The sequence below is a fragment of the Passer montanus genome, unplaced genomic scaffold (assembly GCF_014805655.1).
Source record: "Passer montanus isolate IOZ18808 unplaced genomic scaffold, ASM1480565v1 scaffold13, whole genome shotgun sequence".
In the NCBI taxonomy this organism is placed as follows: Eukaryota; Metazoa; Chordata; class Aves; order Passeriformes; family Passeridae; genus Passer; species Passer montanus.
This window is the reverse complement of record NW_024359832.1, coordinates 767,345-785,175: the sequence shown is the minus strand read 5'-3', so window position 1 is coordinate 785,175 and position 17,831 is coordinate 767,345. Positions and strand designations below refer to the sequence as shown.

The 17,831-nt window shown below is 34.2% G+C and overlaps 1 protein-coding gene across 1 annotated transcript in view; it reads right to left on the bottom strand.

Annotated features, from left to right (window-relative positions):
* The window catches only part of SGCZ (sarcoglycan zeta), a 358,683-nt gene that overhangs the window by 90,849 nt on the left and 250,003 nt on the right, over positions 1-17,831 (bottom strand). Inside the window, exon 4 of the mRNA XM_039698932.1 lies at positions 12,757-12,858. Within this exon, the coding sequence (XP_039554866.1) occupies positions 12,757-12,858 (102 nt within the window). The remainder of the gene's footprint in view (positions 1-12,756; positions 12,859-17,831) is intronic.

Sequence of the window (17,831 nt, the reverse complement as noted above, 5' to 3'; positions counted from 1 at the left end):
AGGCTGACAAAAGAGCAGGGCCCTTGGCATCATTAAGGAAGGGAAGTAAAAGAAAGTGAATAGGTTGATTAGCAGAAGTGAGAAACTGGTTATACATACAGCAGTGTGATCTAATTACAACAGAGTTTTACAATGAAACTGGCAGTTCTGAGGACATAGCGCTAATACTGTGCAGAAAGAAATCCAGTTGCATGCTGCAAGACCAAGCCATGACACATACCAAAGTACAGTATGTGGAAAGGATTAGGACAGGCATTACAGAAGTGCTCTTTTGGTGAAAATTAAAATGCTAAATATTATGATATGGATCAAAGAATATTCTGTTTTAAAGAGCTAGACTCATTTGAAAAGGATTACAAGATGAAATTCTGCGGGACTGTGCCCAGCAATTGGAAAGTAAGTCTTTCACCTGCAATTTATCTTCAAGAACAAATCTGAAACTGGTCTATTAAAAAACCACAACCTGAATGAGTAATTAAAATGTTGGGAGGGGGGTTCAATTTTAAAATTATTATTAAACTACTATTCAAAAACTATCAAAATCAAAAATCTGCAGAACATCAAATTAATCATAAAAATGTTTATGGGCTTTTCTATAGGGAAACACTCCTAGTCTTAATATTTTTAATTATTTGATCCAAGAGTAGTTTGTTTTAAGGGATAAGTAATTCAACAAGAAAATTTTGTAGATGAAATAGAAATTGACACAAACATGCAATGAAATGTGTCTCAACAATTCACACTGAAATTCACATGGAAAGATCTCAGATGGCGTGAAGCAAGTGTCTCTATGTACCTCATAAAGGATTTCATTACTGTGTTAATGTTTCATTACTGAACTCTTTTGCCAGGGCAGGGATGTAATTTCAGCCTGAGGCACATATTAGATTCTAGTATCTACAGTTATGGTTTAAATTATGTTTATTTACTCTACTTGCTTGTGTTCCAAGACTGAACTTGGATTATTCAATGGAAGGGAATTAAGCAGGAAGGTTATATTATGCTGGTTGCATCTGTAATTCCTTTTACACTATGCAGCACACCCTGTAATCTCAGCTCCACTGTAGTGAGCACCAGATATCTGCAGTCTGTGTGTGCTTAAGTGGCTCCTATGTAGGAAATTAGATACCCGGTGGATAAAGGGGTAATTAGTGCCCACCTGTTTCTCATTGCACTAAGACTGTGTTAATTACATCGTTCCTGAACTGGAAACTGGGTGAAGAGATTAAATAATATGGATGTACATAGACACTATCTTCTGAATGCCAAACTCAAGGTCAAAATGAGATTTATGCCTGTTATTCTTACAAAAAATACACACATGCAACATATTTCTTTATAGAGTGCCTCATAAATACTGATTTATACTATGGAATCACACATAAAGCATCTGTGCCATGCTCATCAGATGCTTCTTCCAATATTTTGATTGGCAATTACATCTAATTGCTGAAATACACAGATAAAAACTCAGAACAATAAAAACCTGCAAACCTTAGAAAGATACAGAATAGCCCTAAATACACAAATCCTAACACCAATTCTATTTTTAGGTAAAAACAGTGTTTTCAATGATCTTCTGCCTCCAAAGAGAAATTGATAAATGTTTTAAAATGCAAAGACCAAAATATGGAGTTAAAAAAAAAAGGGGTCTTCAGCTGGGAGAATATAACCTTCACTTCTTGCATACAACAATGTCTACCAACAATGTTTCAGCTAATAATTTCTGTGGTTTTTGTATGACAACTTTAAAACCATCTCAAGATATTGTTTCTCATCTAATAGAGAAAAAAAAAATTGAGGAAAAAAAAATCAAGGAATTATCAAATGGTTTCTGTCAGAAAGGACCTTAAAGATCATCTGTTTTTCAGCTCCCATGGGCAGGAGCACCTTCCCCTAGACCAGGCTGCTCAAAGCCCCATCCAACCTGGCCCTGAACACTTCCAAGGATGGAGTATCTACAACTTCTCTGGGCAAGTATTAAATACCACCATTTATAAAAGATGAAGAGAGACCACTGTACTCTTCCACTGACTGCTTTCAGGTAATCCTAACACCTTATCTGAGCAGTACAAGAGTCCAATCAGTTATTATGCTAATGTATAATTTTCCTCACTCTCAGAATAACAAAATTTTGTTGTCCTTATTCATGCTGAACAACCAGTGAAGCTACTCTAAAATTAGTATATTGTTCAATATGATCCACACTGTTTCAAAAAACCACTGCATCCTATTTTATATTTTATAATTTTATATTTTATATTTTACAAATATTTTATAAATATATAAAAATAAATATTTATAAATATATAAACAAATATTTATAAATATAAATATATAAAATATAAAATATTTTATAAATATTTTATAAGATAAGCAGCACCTGCATCTTAAAAGAGCATTCAGTAGGATCTCTGATCTAAACAGTCATAATAATATTTTTTACTATAATATTTTTAAAACTAATTTGCTGCTTGTAGAATGTAAAGTAGTTTCTCCTGCAAAAAGCCAAGCTGCTTTCTGCATTTTCTGTGACAGTGTTTTGGCTTAGCTTGTTGGGAGAGTTAACTGACATTCTAAAAAAGCTGTACTTTATCAAAATGATGACACAAGTATGGAGCACTTTTCTTCTGGGATTTTGTACCACACTCAGAAGGAGAGACCAAAGATTTATAGGGAGTTTCCAGTCTGGTGGGTGCCAGTGGAGAAGCCCAGAGGCAAAAGTAAACTTTGTTCAAACCTTGTAATTTATATGCTGATCTAGCAAGAGGGGAACCAAAATCTAGCCATTCTATATTCTTACTTCAATTGTCCTTTCTATTAAGAAACTTCTTTCATGTAAATCACTACTGGAGTGCCAAGTTTAATATCACACAGATTTCACTTTTACTAATCACATTTATATATAACCTCATATTTTTAAAAATAAATTCTTCTTCAGACCAAAAGAAAATTCAGTCAACCTTCAGCCAACTACTGCAATTTCCACTTACACTTGCAAAGAGTTCAGCGAGAGTATGTAGCTGTTGTGGAATTATGCATGACAGATTGCCAGTCTAAATTAACAAATTTTGTGAACTATAGTAACTTCCTTTGCAGAACAACTGATTTAAATTCAGCAAAAGAGACAAATGAGCCTCTGGCTGAAGCCCAAGAGCCAACTTTACAGTAAATCCCCAGCTGTTATTGTACAATCATAATGTTGAAGCCATAATTACCAATTCCAGTCCAGGATGCTAACTTGTTCAGCTACTTCCATTACAAGATTTCTACTTGTGAGTTTTCTTTGTCCTAATCTCACCCATGGATTTCACCATTGATAGTTTGAAGTTCTTGCTAGTGTTTATTTCCTATTGAATTTCTAAACAAAAAGAAAAAAAATCTTTCCCTTACTTTGTGTTTATAAAATAGAAATAATACACCACACAGCAATGAACTGGTTTGCTGTTTAAAGGCTTTTCTTCTTTAATGTGAGATCTTTGCACAGTTTGGAGATTTAGTCTTGAAAACTTATGCACTTAGTTACTACCTTAAAATATTTTTTGAAATTTAATTCTAAGACTTTAAAAAAATGTCACACTTCAGTGAATTAGCAGAGTTATCTAAACAGAGTTTTAAAAATTAACTTCCTATAACTTGTTAAAGATGAGAAGTTAGGTAATTTTTTTATTTGAAATTTTAACATGCCATAATAGCTTGAGATTAAAGGAAGTGACTCATCATACACTTGGTAATGAAAAGTATAAATTGTTTGGTTTTGTGCAATTATTTCCCGAGGATGCTCTTCAAGTCAACAAGGCTTTCAACTAATGTTAGCATTACTTATCACTCTGGGATGGAGGCCAGTGTCAAAACACAGTCCTTGTTATGGTATAATCAATGCTTCCATTTCATGTCCTCAAATAGTAAATTTCCAGCTGCTTTGCAGTAACAGCATTAGCAAAGACTCAAGAATGCAATCCATAAGATGATGAAATGTGGTACTTATTTTGCATCTAAGAAGGAGAATGATTGTTCTATGTGCCTGTTTTTAAGGATGAATTGAATTAACCATGTATTGAATATCTATAAGCAAAAAAAAGTAACATGTATTTCTTACACTGCTTAAAAAGGGAAAGATAAAAATGATTTTTTAAATTCTAAAATGTTTTAGTAAATTGTACTATTTCATTAAAATGCTTGTAGCACTTCTTGAATCTCTTTACCTTCTTTACCTTATTTTAACTTAATTCTTTCCCAATACAGGTAATGCTGTGGTCATATTGCTTCATAAAACTGAAGGAAGTTCAGAAGGCTCCTGAGAAATTGATCTGACAGTAAAAAAACCCATGAAGTTTTAGTCACTGAGGGAGGGATTTCGGAGCTATATAAAAGAGATGGAAGTTTAAGTCACAACACCAGATGGACAGGGAACTCCTTCAGGAAATGGTAAAAAAAAAACCCCAAAAATCACTCTGTACAGACATTTTCAAAGCAGAAAATTTCATTGCTGGATACAAGATGTTTGTGAAACTAGAGGTTATAACATGACATTTTGTCATTTATTATGACAAAACCAAAAAGCATGCTTGCTATCTGTAATAAACTCCAGCTCTTAAGACTGACCAAGCAGGTCATATATATATATGTCTTCACACAAAAAATGTAAAAATGTTGTTTATTATGAAGCAGTAAAATTCAGCTTAGTTCTTTCTATATATATATATGTCTTCACACAAAAAATGTTGCTTATTATGAAGCAGTAAAATTCAACTTAGTTCTTTCTGAAAGGCAGAAAATACAAAGCTCATTTCAAATGGGAGAGGGACAATATTTTAAATGAAACCATTATATTTGCTTGTAGTGGCTGTCAGAAACTGTGGAGGAACAAGCAGATTTTTCCTTTAAGAAAGCAATAGTGTCCTAATAAGACACTGTCATGATAACTATTCCATAACTTATATTTTGAATTTCACTCCAGCTAGTGGAGACGAGATTCATTCTTTTTTTTATCATAAACTTTGAAATATTCATTAATTTTCTCTATTGTGATGTCAAACACAATATTGTGTGTGATGTCCCAAAACATAGAGTATTAACAATTAGAAGGCAATTTTCTTTCTTTGCTCAAGGACTTCTCTTCTTCCTGATAGAGTATAGAAATATTAATAATACTAATAGAAAAAAACCCCAACAAACTCTCCAACCAACAACCATGGTTCTAACACAATACAGATGTGACAAATTATATAAGTATGTAGAAGAATTATTTTTTCTAAACTGCCTCATGAAACTCTGTGAGTAAGCTTCTATGACTTTGTCACAGATGTCATCAAAACCAAAATTGGTTCAGAACATCTTACCTCTGATCTGTAACAAGCAGTCTTTAGGTATGGGGAATTTGGGGAATTTTATTGATATTTATTTTCGTAGATTATGAATGACTTGATTATTTTATATTATTTCACTACAAATGTTTTTAAAGTGAGAAGTATCATGCATGACAAAAAGTATTCTGAAAGCAAAACTGACAAGTAAAAGAAGATTGTAACAAGTTTGTCTTATTTCAAGATTACAAAATTCTACATATAATGGGTAAAATTTACTTTATATGTTAACTTGTATTTCTGGAATTTACACATTCAAACTTTAGGACACAACATCTGTGTCAGAATAAATACTCTGACAATCTTTCTTATATTAATTTTGAAAGTGTTATCTTTGAAGTTGTGATTTGATCATTACCCTCAATGAGGGTAATGATCAAAGATTCATCTGATGATTCTGAGATTCATCTGATGTGAAAAAGGAAAAGAAAAAAGAGTGTTATTACTAATGAGTTAGGAATAATTAAAATTTTGAACAGTTAAAACTCCAATGCTTTCATTATTTTTCTTGTTCTCTTTTGTTTCCAAAAATTGCTTGTTTGTACACTCATCCTGCAAGTTATGTCTCATATGCAATCTTGTCGAGATTGCACAGTGATTGTCCAGGTTATTAATGAAGAATTTAAACAACACTGTCCTCAGTACTGACCCACTGGCCTCCACTGGTCACAGCCCTTGGAACCCAGCAGTTAAGCCATTTTTCAGGTCACCTCACTGCTCTTTTAGACTGTACATCATCAATCAAGAATATGTGATGGGATACTAAAGGCAAGATTAAAAATAATAATTGTCCTAATCCACCAAGCATGGCACCTTGTTGTAGAAGACAGCTTGGGCAGGAATCATTTTCTGTTGAGAAATCCATTCTGACAACTTCCAACATCATTAGACTTATAATTTTATTACATTAACATTCATAGCTTTTAATGCACTGAGTCTTTGGATGTGAAGTATCTCCTTCTAACTTAAGACACACCTACTCACAATGGTTTTTGTGAATATATGTCTTTTTTCTACCAAAGGCCTAAGAGTGAGGATATTACACTTGGAAAAAATACATTTAAAACTATGACAGCCACCCTCAAATCAGGGCTAAAAAACTATCCATACTTTTGGGACATAAAACAATGTTAATATATTTCATTTGAGTAAATGTCTTCTGTGGATATTTTTCTGCCACAATGACTCACATTTCTGCCTCTTAGTTTCACCTGTGCATCCATAGTCCTAAGGTTTATACAGAGAAGCAAAACTAAGGTGCTCCTCAAGATTATAAAATGTCATGCAAATGATAAATGTCCTCCAAAAAGAAATATAAGCAAACTCATACACAGAGAGATAAAGACAGACGGAGATTTTTCCTCTTTTCAAGTCACTTGCAAGTAATCTGGTTTTACTTTATTCTGTTGGAACAGATTTTCTATGGAAATATTAATTTTTTTTAAACATGTAGTATTTCTTTAATTGCTTAGCTTGTGTAAACTGCAACTAAACTATTTTAAAGTTGTTCAGGAAATAAAAGTTCATTCCTCAGCATAAGATGCCCATACAGTTAAAACAGCTCAATCTAAATATACTTTACATGAGAATTAGAAGCATAACATTATGAACATCAGACTGAGATGTCACATAGTTTCACTGAAATTTTCCCCAGCAGTACACAGATGTATTACATGAAGGAAGCACCTGGAAAACTGAAAATGCACCTGAGACTAAAACAACCACCAACACCCAGAAAAACACTTCCAACTTCAATAACTTTCCCACATCCATCAGAAGAAGGGCTCCCAAATCAAATTCAGTTCCTCAGGCTGGTATAAAATTGGGTGGATATAGGCCTCTCCTGACTTGATTCATGAACCATAATCAACCAAAGAAAAAGTCTTGGGTAATATTAACTCAGATGTTTCAGTGTAAAAAGCAGAGATCCTCCTTGACTGAGCAACAAGGCTCACCAATAAAAGCAGGAGTATAGGCTGACATGAAAAAGCAAAGTTCAAAAGATAAAGTTGTTCAACTGAATGATCCCCAGACAGATTCCACTGAAGTATAGCAAATCAAGAACAAAATCATGAATCATGGAAGTTCTTATCAGCTGTCAGCAAAGAGTGAGCACAGCCAACTCAGTTTCAGAGTGGTAGTCCCTCCAGAGACCACCAACAAACATAGGAGTGACTTGTCCTTTGGCAAAGCTTATATCGTTTTCCTATCGATAAAAGTGACGCTATTGGAATGACATGGTGTTGAGAGTCAAAATAACTTAAGGAGTCCTTTATGACTGTCCTAGTTCTCAAAACCAGGACAATGCCATAATAGTGACTTTATCTTTAGTGACAGGTGAGTGATTCCAAAGGGCAAGGCTTGAAGAGCAGGTATCAGAAAAATTAACTGGGAAGCATTTCAAGTTTTAGCTGAGTGGATTGTGACATGCAGCTACAGAAACAAGTGTTGCATTGCATCCTGTGCAATAACAGAGGCAGATTCTTTGAGTATATTTATGATTTTTTTTTAATATTACAAAAAAAATGTGCAATGATAGCTCCTTAATGGAGTTTCTCTGATACATAAATACCTCAGCAGTGGTAGGACTGCATGATTCTTGAACTGATTTTGACTGATGGCAGAAGGGTATCTCACAGAGCAGAAAAGAGGGTAGATATAGCAATTACGGCCTTGAAATTTTGGGAGAACATGTCTGAGTGGAATGTGGGGGAATATGCTCCTCCTACCCAACCCCAAAATCAACAAAATCCCCATCCTGCCAGGCTGCCATACTCTCATACAAGAGAGTATGAGCATCTTGCAAGGAAGAAGACTTTAGAAATTACAGCCCAGTCAGTCTCACATCAGTTGCTAGCAAGATTATGTGGGAGAGGCCCCTAAAAATTATTACAACATAGATATGAAAAAAGTCAGTTGGGGCAAAATAAGCATGGGATTAGTAAAGGCAAGGAGCACCAACTTGTGATCTTGCAAAAAGCCTATCTCAAGGCACAAAAAGAGTGTATGTTCTTCCTCAACTTCATTAAGGTATTTGATGTGATCTATGCTGCATCCTTATAACTCCATTAGAGAAAGAAGCTCAATAAAGATATTGTCTCAGAAAAAGAATTTGAGGTTGTCACAAAGGCACCTAAGGCCCAAACATAAACCTAAATATATGCAGTGATTTGGCCGAAATTAAGAAAAGCCAATTCTATTTTGATGATTATATACATTCAGAGAAACACTGATGAAAGAAATATATTCTAGATTTGCTTTTGTCAAGATTGATCCAGGTTTGGAAATAAAACAATATAAGATAAAGCTCTCTAAATACATACAAAGACAGTCTGTCTCTTGAGTAAAAATCTGGAGGAAAAAATACCTGAAAGAAATCCTACTTTGAACCCCACCTGCAATTTCTTAATTCATATAGAATCACATATTTTAAAACACAAGATAAACACAAAGTTTTCATAGTTTCTCATGTTCAGTAAGTTCATATACATTCACTATTTCTTGTTTTCTTGACATTTTCCTCAAGACTTTTAACTCAATTATTAAATTCTGTGCTCTCTAAGGCTATATCGGGAAAACACACACTACTTTCAGAGAATACATTTTTAACCTTATTAATTGTGAAAAAAACCCACAAAGTAACCCCCTCTACTTTAAGGGACAATGGGTTTCTTTTTTATGTAATGGAAATAATTTAACAAAGAGAAAACTGGATTTTTTTTTTTTTTTGGCTCTTAAGAACTGTATGTGTAAATCAAAAAGATTAATAAACCCAGGAATACATTCTCAAGAAAAACACCACAAACTACTTTTATTGTTATGTGACAAGCTAATAAGACTGCACCTTGATTGTTTCCATTCTAAGTGCAGTGGTACGGATGGAGTAGCATGATAATAAAAACATTTAATTCAGAAGAACTGAAATAATTCAGGATGTTGAATTATGTGTTATTTGATTTCATACATCTCATTAAAGATACACAAAGAATAAAGTTTGCATCATAACAATGCAAATTATATAAACATGAGAAATATAACATGGTCTGGATGAAACTTACTGGTTTCAGGCTAGCAGTTTGATCAAAAGCATACAGCTAGACCATTCATAGCCAAAATGTAATTCTCTGTAAGATTCATTACACAGACTACACATGCCCTGGTTTGGGGGATATGAAGATATCAATTCAGGGTCAAATGAGCCCATATCTGCTCAGGGTCTGACACATCCTTTAAATTCTGACATGCAGAGAAGCCATTTGATGAAAATACAGAAGTTTCTTTGTGTAAACATAGAATTGGGGGTAGGAACCCATAGTTCTGCAGACACCACTGACTGTGTATGGTAAAAAGGGCAAAGCAAGAGGAGTAGGGCTAGGGAAACAGCACACTCTGAGTAGCCTTCTCATTTACACAACTTCTACACAAAAGAAACTATTTATTTTAGTCAAGACCTGGCTTTTTCACTACTACGTTTGGAAAGAAAATTTTATACTGTCAGAAGTAAATATTACTAGAAGTTTTCTTTTGTTTTTAAGAATTCACATACATTTGTTTTCCAACTGACTTAAATCTAAGTATTTTAGCACTTACTTTGAATATTCAGGGTTTCAATGAAGCAATCACAAGATAAAAGCAATCACAAGATCAACCTACACACAATGTTCAATACCATTATCTTGATAAAGGTAGTTTAAGGTTTGCATTTAACACTGTATAAATGATCTTATTTGGGCATCCAGGTATGCAGCAGGCAAGTGGTCATCAGTAAGCATCTGTGAGCTTTACACTAGCAAATCTAGCCATTCTCACACTTAAATTGCAGCAGCAGAGAGCTCAGCTCTGCCTATCTACTCAAGAGACTGCTGGGCACTCTTAGCAGCAGTAATGCAGAGGTGAATGCTGCCCTCTCAGTGAACATTTTTATCACTTTCAGATCGAGCTTACCAAAAGATAACACCAGCAAAGGTGCAAGAATTCCAGTAATGCCTCCTAGGCACAGCACAGCACAGCCACTGCTGCACCTCACTGCTAGTAACACTGGCCTTCCCAGCTCACTCTGCCCTGAGCTGCAGTGGGAGAGCAGTGAAGACCTGACCTCCTGAGAGCCTCCGTGGAGCTCCCTCAGAGCCCATTCCACAAACCATGTTCTGCAGTGCAGAGGAAATATACCAGTCCTGCAAAGTAACTACTGAGTAAGTAATCAAGGAGTTAATCAAACAATGTCACTTTAATGGATATGTTCTTTTATTGGGGAGTGAATGTGGGCTTAAAAAACTAAGTCTCTTTCTAGAGATAAGGAATGACTTGTTGATTTCACAGAATATTTTAACTCCAGCGTATATCAAACTTAAATCTTTATTACTTAAATGGAAAAGGCAGACAAAAGCATTTCTGTCTGTATTACCCAAAGTAAACACTAGTAGCTGGTGAGTGAGCAGGATGGTTGCTCAGAATCTGCTGTCAGTATTGAATAGGTCACTACTGACTGGGATGAGACCTCAGTAAACCTAGCTTACTTTTAGATTTCAACAACACTATGGCCACTTTTCTAAGTACCAAAACAGCTCATGCCACATGCAGATGCCATACAGCTGCAGAAATACTCTACAGAGACACAACAAAACCCTACTGCTAAGCTGGATACAGCTCCAGAGGTTTCCCTCATCATTCCCTTGTGGCATTCCAACTTGCATACAGAAGTTACTGAACTTTAGCACAACTACTGAGCAAGTTGGCATAAGACTGGAAAGTGAATCTAGTTCAAAAGTTCTGTAAGATGAGAATAAAGCCACAAAGTGTACCACTTTTTTATCTAGGTGACAAGTGCCTTAAAGTTAATACAGATACGTAGAACTGGAACTCTAAAAATATTATACTTGAATTATTTTTTCCAGTTAATAATCAACTCTATTTTCTGATGGCTTGAGAATATTTACTGACAAATGTTGTTTTTTTCATGAGCCTCACAGGACTAGTGGCACCGTATGTTAGGCATCTGGTAGATTCTGCATCCTCTCCTTTACAATAATTATGCATTAAATATGCATAAAATGCATATGTGTGCATTTTTTTCTGAGATTTGTTAGCAGCTAAATGAAATTAGGACCCTCCTCAAGTCTCATTACTATCGCTTGGAACAAAAGTTTTCATCTTCTCTTTAACAGAAGCAATGTTCTGCAGTATGAAGCACTGGGCAAGAAAATATTCCCAATCATTACTCTCATGTACAGTAACAGGACTTGGAACAATAACCACTCACAAAAAAGAAATGGGAAAAATGCAAACATCATGAGTAATGTTCTGCAGCCTTGAATGAAAAGTATGCTCCCTGCAAAGTTACTTAAATACTATAAAAGTTTTCATTACTTAGAACAATACTGCTACTCTATCAAGAACTGGAAGATCTTAGCTTTACAGAACAAGATGAAGATACTACCTCAAGGATTTATTAACATAAGAGCAAACTAATTAAGACAAATGGGAAACTGACATCTCATTTATGAAGGTACTCAAGATTTTTCTTATATACATAGAAGACAGATTTCAACAGACAAAATTTCCCACAAATTTAGGGTCAAGATACTTGTGTTTCCTATCAAATGTTACAGTATGCACACTAAAATTCTTTCCTCATGATGGACTGAAAGCCAACATAACATTTTACTCAGATCATAAATAATCACTCTCATGGTAAAAAGATGATTTTTCCAGCATTTCAATACTTTTTTAATTCATTGACAATGTTAATATAAACAGCATAACTGAATAAAAACAAAAGTGTTAAAAAGACCTACACTGAATTTCATAGCACAAAATTTCTTACTTTTCTTTTTTTCTCTGTAATAACATGATGCTATATGATAATTTCATTTAAACAACATTTTAAAGGCTTTGCTTTGAAAAATTAAATCCTAGAGACATTACACAGTATAGCAGGATTTCCTCTACCTAATGAGCAAAATAAACCCCAAAAAAATTAAAATTAAAAAAAAATGAAAAAGAAAAAGCAATCATGATAGCTAGTGATAAAAAGAATAAAACCATTCCTTATTTCACTGCATTTTGAACTTATCACCACTCTTGCTTTTCTGGACTTTACATCAAATGAGAGTCAAATGTTCCATTCCCTGTGCTGAGGTCATTTGAAGTATAAAATATACATGCTTTGAATCTCCTTTCTTTAGGATAAAACATTTCTTTTAAGAAGTAAGCAAGGTTTCAGAGGAAAAAAAACTGACATGAAGGAAGCTTTCACTGTTAAGATATTCTCAAAGCAAACCTCTACTGATTGCTAATCTAGGAGGTGTAAGAATTAAACTTTGTAGTTTGAGACTGAAGATATCAATTTATATTAGCTGCAAATTAAGAAATAAAGATGAAAAATACCTACCTTTCGGGAATGGATTTCTTTCACATATAATGGAAGCAGAAATTCAGATATTCCTTCAAGTCGTATTCCTTTTTTAGTGACTCTCAAATTTCCCATTCCATCCTACAATCAATAATATATATATATATTCACTTTAGGAAATAACCTTATCCAGAACAACCTAAAAAGAAGACAGTAGTTGGCTTAACCCCTAAAAATAATGAATGCTGTCCCCAGCTCTTCTCATGATCTTAGGTAGGAGGTAGATGGGCACATTTAGCTTCACCTAGGGCTGAAGTATTTAACTGTGCAACCTGATGGTGACCTGAATACTTTATTTCTTGGATGAACCTAATGCCAGGGTATAACTGTGGATCATCATTATTCCCTGTATAGGGTGAAAATATTGCAATTGCTGAATGTAATTTTACAACTGCTCAATAAAAAAGTATTTAATTTTCTCTCTATATATGTAACATTTTTTTTACATTTAAAGCAATTTATAGCTTGAATCCAGTGTTTTTGCTTTTCCCGATGATTAAAATACATAGAAAAATATCACGTAGGAAGAAAGAAAACAATTTTTAGTGGTTTCTCATCACTACTAAGAGCATGTTGCTGATAACTTCGAAAATATTAATTTTGATTTTTTGTGCTTATTTATCGGACCAGAAATAGGAAAGGCGCCACTGTAAGTCTGGATGAAACAAACAAACCACAAAATTCAATGTTCAATAAAATATAAGCATAGAAAAGTGGCATAATGAGGCTTCAGCTGCACTCTTACAGGAAAAAAAAACCCAAAAACAATGAAACATGCTTTAAAATCAAGAGACAAAATTATTTTGCACAGCAATAGAAAGTCAAGATTTTTATCCTGAGAATCTTGTCACTATATTCCTGATAGAAAATTAATTCTTCACTGTACAGCCAGTGGAATTTAACTTGATCCACTTAAGTGCAAAATAAGCACATTTAATCTAATTGCAAATTACATATTTCAAAGCCATTGGTGACTCTAGTGTACTGGAACAATGAGATCTTGCCCCTTTGCTCTGCTGGCTGAAGTATGTGGCAAGTAACCTCTGCCTACTGGGTAAACAGCTGGGTAAGTCCTCGACTGCTGTAGCTGAATTGTCAAATAATGCTTCTTAAGAAAATGATGATCTATGTTAAAGTATTTATCTTAAGTCAAGTAATGTTTATACAAATATTTTCACATGGAAAACTACAGGTATTTCTGGGCTTATTAACAAAAAGTGCAAAATGAAACAGTGATACCTGTCTTTGAAAAGGAAATAAAGAAATTCATTATGGAACGTACAATCTGCCTTAACAAAAATTGAATCTCAATTTGATCAATCCTATAGTAAGAGAATATAAAATTTTAATACTAAAGGATAACCTGGGAAATACAACAAGCATGCTGTAGCTTTTGTCAGTGAATAAATATTCAACAAAAATTAGGTATTTTTTTGATTTATTCATTTGGGTATAAACATGTTTTCTAACTGAAAAGGCAAATTCAATATTTCATTTTACCTGTTTCCGTGAAATGTTTCTAACTGACACACATGAAATATATTTACAAGAAAAATAAGGAAGGAGGGAAAAGGAGGAAGTAAAAAATAAACACAAAATACACAAAAATGTAAAGTGAAGCTTTCAGAAAACTAGAAATGCTCAAATTAAAGTTGCCAAAGAAGCTTCCATCTGCTCTTATCTTGCAAGTATGTTTAGGATAAAATTATATTTTTGTATGTGATATTTACCTTCCTGAATCTCAGCTTAATCCACACAGGGTTGGCACAAACCTCAGTAAGCAGCTACTCATTATTTTACTTTCACGTCATTATTGTCTTTGCTCCTCATTTCTGTATTCTGTTAAAACTCTGCTGGGAAGACAGTACTGTCAGTATTCTTCTAGACTTATGTTCACGTAAGTGTTCATTACTGAAGTAATATAGTTCCTCACAACTATTAATCAATTTTCAAAATACTTTCACTTACTATATGGTGGTACTGTTCTTATGTTACTGACAGACTTAAAGCACAAAATCCATTTGTTCACTATTTTTTGATACTTATAATATTTTCTCTGTTTATTTTCAGCAGTGGGAAGTTAAATCGTACAGCAGGATTAAACTGTCAGGGTCTCAGAAACAAAGTATTGATAGAGCCTACTGTGTCCATAAGGGCTTTCATTTTTCTAAGTAACCTTTCTAGGTACTCATTCTTTAGTCCTTCAGCAGAATCCAACAAACTGAATGCAGACAGACTGCACAGACAGAAGCGCTCTAGCTTCAGTAAAATTACGATTCAACACAAAAAGACTGACATTACATTCTACAACCTAAGTTACAAAAGGTGTTATTAAACTGGAACAGGGTGACTGCAACCTGAATTCCTTGATAAGCACGATAATCTTCCAGACAATTCCTGAAATGTGCAATGACTGACATGAAATAAGTCTGAATTGTAAAATACAGAAAATAGTCAGATGTGTATGACTATAAGTATACTACAGTATGCTTAATGAAGATGACCCCACTGAAAGAATTACTTCCCAGTATGTTTTTTTCATCAATAACTCCTCCATCAAGTTTAAACAGGGGTTAGAATAAGAGGAGTTTCTTGTTTCATTGGGTTAAAATTATGCTGTTAAAGAGAAAAATTCAAGGGTTTTCAGAACTAACACAACTTGGTTAAAAAGTTATTAATATTAAAAAGATTAATCAGAGGAAGGTCCTTCTGCTTATTTCCCAAATAAACTCCATAAAGTTTAGGTTTTCCAGGCAAATAAAACTCAGATTATCCTTTTGTTGTGATTTGATTTTATTCAAGTGCAAAAATAGACTTGAATGAACTATGCCAGTACTTAAAACAAGTGTCAAGTTCGGTACCAGGACTGACTGAAATGGAAGTTTTCTTTCATCATAGCAGCTGGTATAATAGTGTGCAGTTTTGGCTAAAACACTGCTCATAGCACACCAGTGCTTTGGCTAATCCTGATCTGTGCTTCCAGAGTGTCAAGACTTTCTCATGTTTTCCCCCCTTCTCTGTCCCCAATAAGTAGAGTGGGGATGGCCAAGGAGTCAAGAGGGAACGCAGCTAAGCCAACTGACCCCAAGTGGCCAAAAGCATATTCCATACCTGTAACACCATGCTCAGCGAGAAAAAGTGGTGGTAGAGGAAGAAGGGGGCTGGAGGCATGGAGGGCTGGAGAAAACAAGGATTGTCTTTCAAAGTGGCCACTGCTTGAAGACAGAGTGGGCATCAGTCTGTGCTATGTTCTGAGTGATTGTCTTCATATCGCTTTGTCCTCTTTATTATTATTTAATATTTATCATTATTCTGTATGTTATACCATGTACAATTTTCCATGTTTCTCATTTAAGAATATAAAACAAACTAACAGTGACCCTGCCTCACTTATATTGTTCTTTTCCCTCAGACACAAAGAAAAACAACCCCTTTACATCCATAAACATGTCTTATAGAGATTGTAAAAAAAGAAAAAAATCAAACATCACTATCAATATTTTATGTTATTCTTAGAGTAGATCACATTTCAGTTATTAAAACCAGAAATTCAAATAAGAAGCTATTAAAATATGAAAACCAAACATTTAGTTTATGCTATTGTTTGTCTTAAAACTGCAGCAACCTAAGGAAGAGTTTTACTGACTTTGAACACCACATTAAAGTAAATGAAGTCCTAAACTATGCTCACTATAAATCTGTGACAATGAGAGTATAAATCTGAATCAGAATGTAAAAGTACTCTCCAGAAAAATATTCTGGGAGGCAAACAACAATACTGTCATTCAGAGCTTTTTCAAGCTTTGACCTGCTTATAAACAGGCAGAGATTTATGTTCTTTGATGACTCTGTAAATGGTATATAAGAAAACCAGAGATTAATTCACACTGTCTTTAAACAGGCAGGATGATCTTTTAAAAGATTAAGTTATTTCTTCACAATGTGCATTGAATTCTACAAGGGTGTATTACTTATACCGCCTGTATAATTTCTGCCCAATAAACTATTACAGCAGCATGTTTTATGATAACTACAAATATAAAGTATATGCTATGAATACTTCTCAAGAACTATGAATACTTCCCAACAAGTCAGGAAATTGGCTAAAACTACAATCTGCAGTAGTCTGTCTACAATCTAAACTACTACAACTAGTCCTGGACTACACACATTGCTATCTGATGAAATATGTTGTGGTGTGCTTTCTTTCTTTTATTGTTCTCTCTCTCTTGTTTTTCCTTCTTTTTTCTTTTTTACTTTTATTTGTTTCAGCACTGAGACATTCTAAGAAAAAAGAAGAGGATAAGGAATTCTACACAAATTGCTGATAAACCAGAAGTGTGAAAGAACAAGCTTAGCCTTCTACACAATAGAGGCAGTCCTCTGTGACACAGATGACAACTGAAGACCTAGAACAGGATTCACTAGGCTGGCTTAGAAGATCTTTAAGCTACTAAAAGGGCAGTTTTGAAGCCAAGCTGTGGAATATTTCAATTAGAAATAACATTTTGGAAGTCAGTAACTAAATCTTATAAACTCACTCCATCCAGATGAAATAACACCTCCTTGCATGAAATCAAGACCTTTAATGTTAGAAAATTCTGCAAATCTATCAATAACATTGTTATATGAAAGACATTAAAGTGGACAAAATATCTGCAATTCCCATGTAAGAATTCAAAATTCCTTGGTCTGGAGAAGAGAAGTTGAAAGGCATGATGTTCCTATCTGCAATTCCCGTGTAAGAATTCAAAATTCCTTGGTCTGGAGAAAAGTTGAAAGGCATGATGTTCCAAGTCAGGAAGGAAAACTCTCATCACATGGGGTGAGAACAGCAGTCTGATATATCCTCCAGTAATTTGTCATGCATCTGATGAAGTGGGCAGTGAGAAGGCAGTAAAGAATTCTGCTAACTAAAATGCAGGCTTTTTCCTTAGGATCATGAACTTACATGCAGTAGCACAGTGGAAAGTGAACTGAAGTGTTGGTTATTGACCAACAATAACCAACTGAATGGACTAGAACATTAATAAATAGTATTTTATATTTCAAGT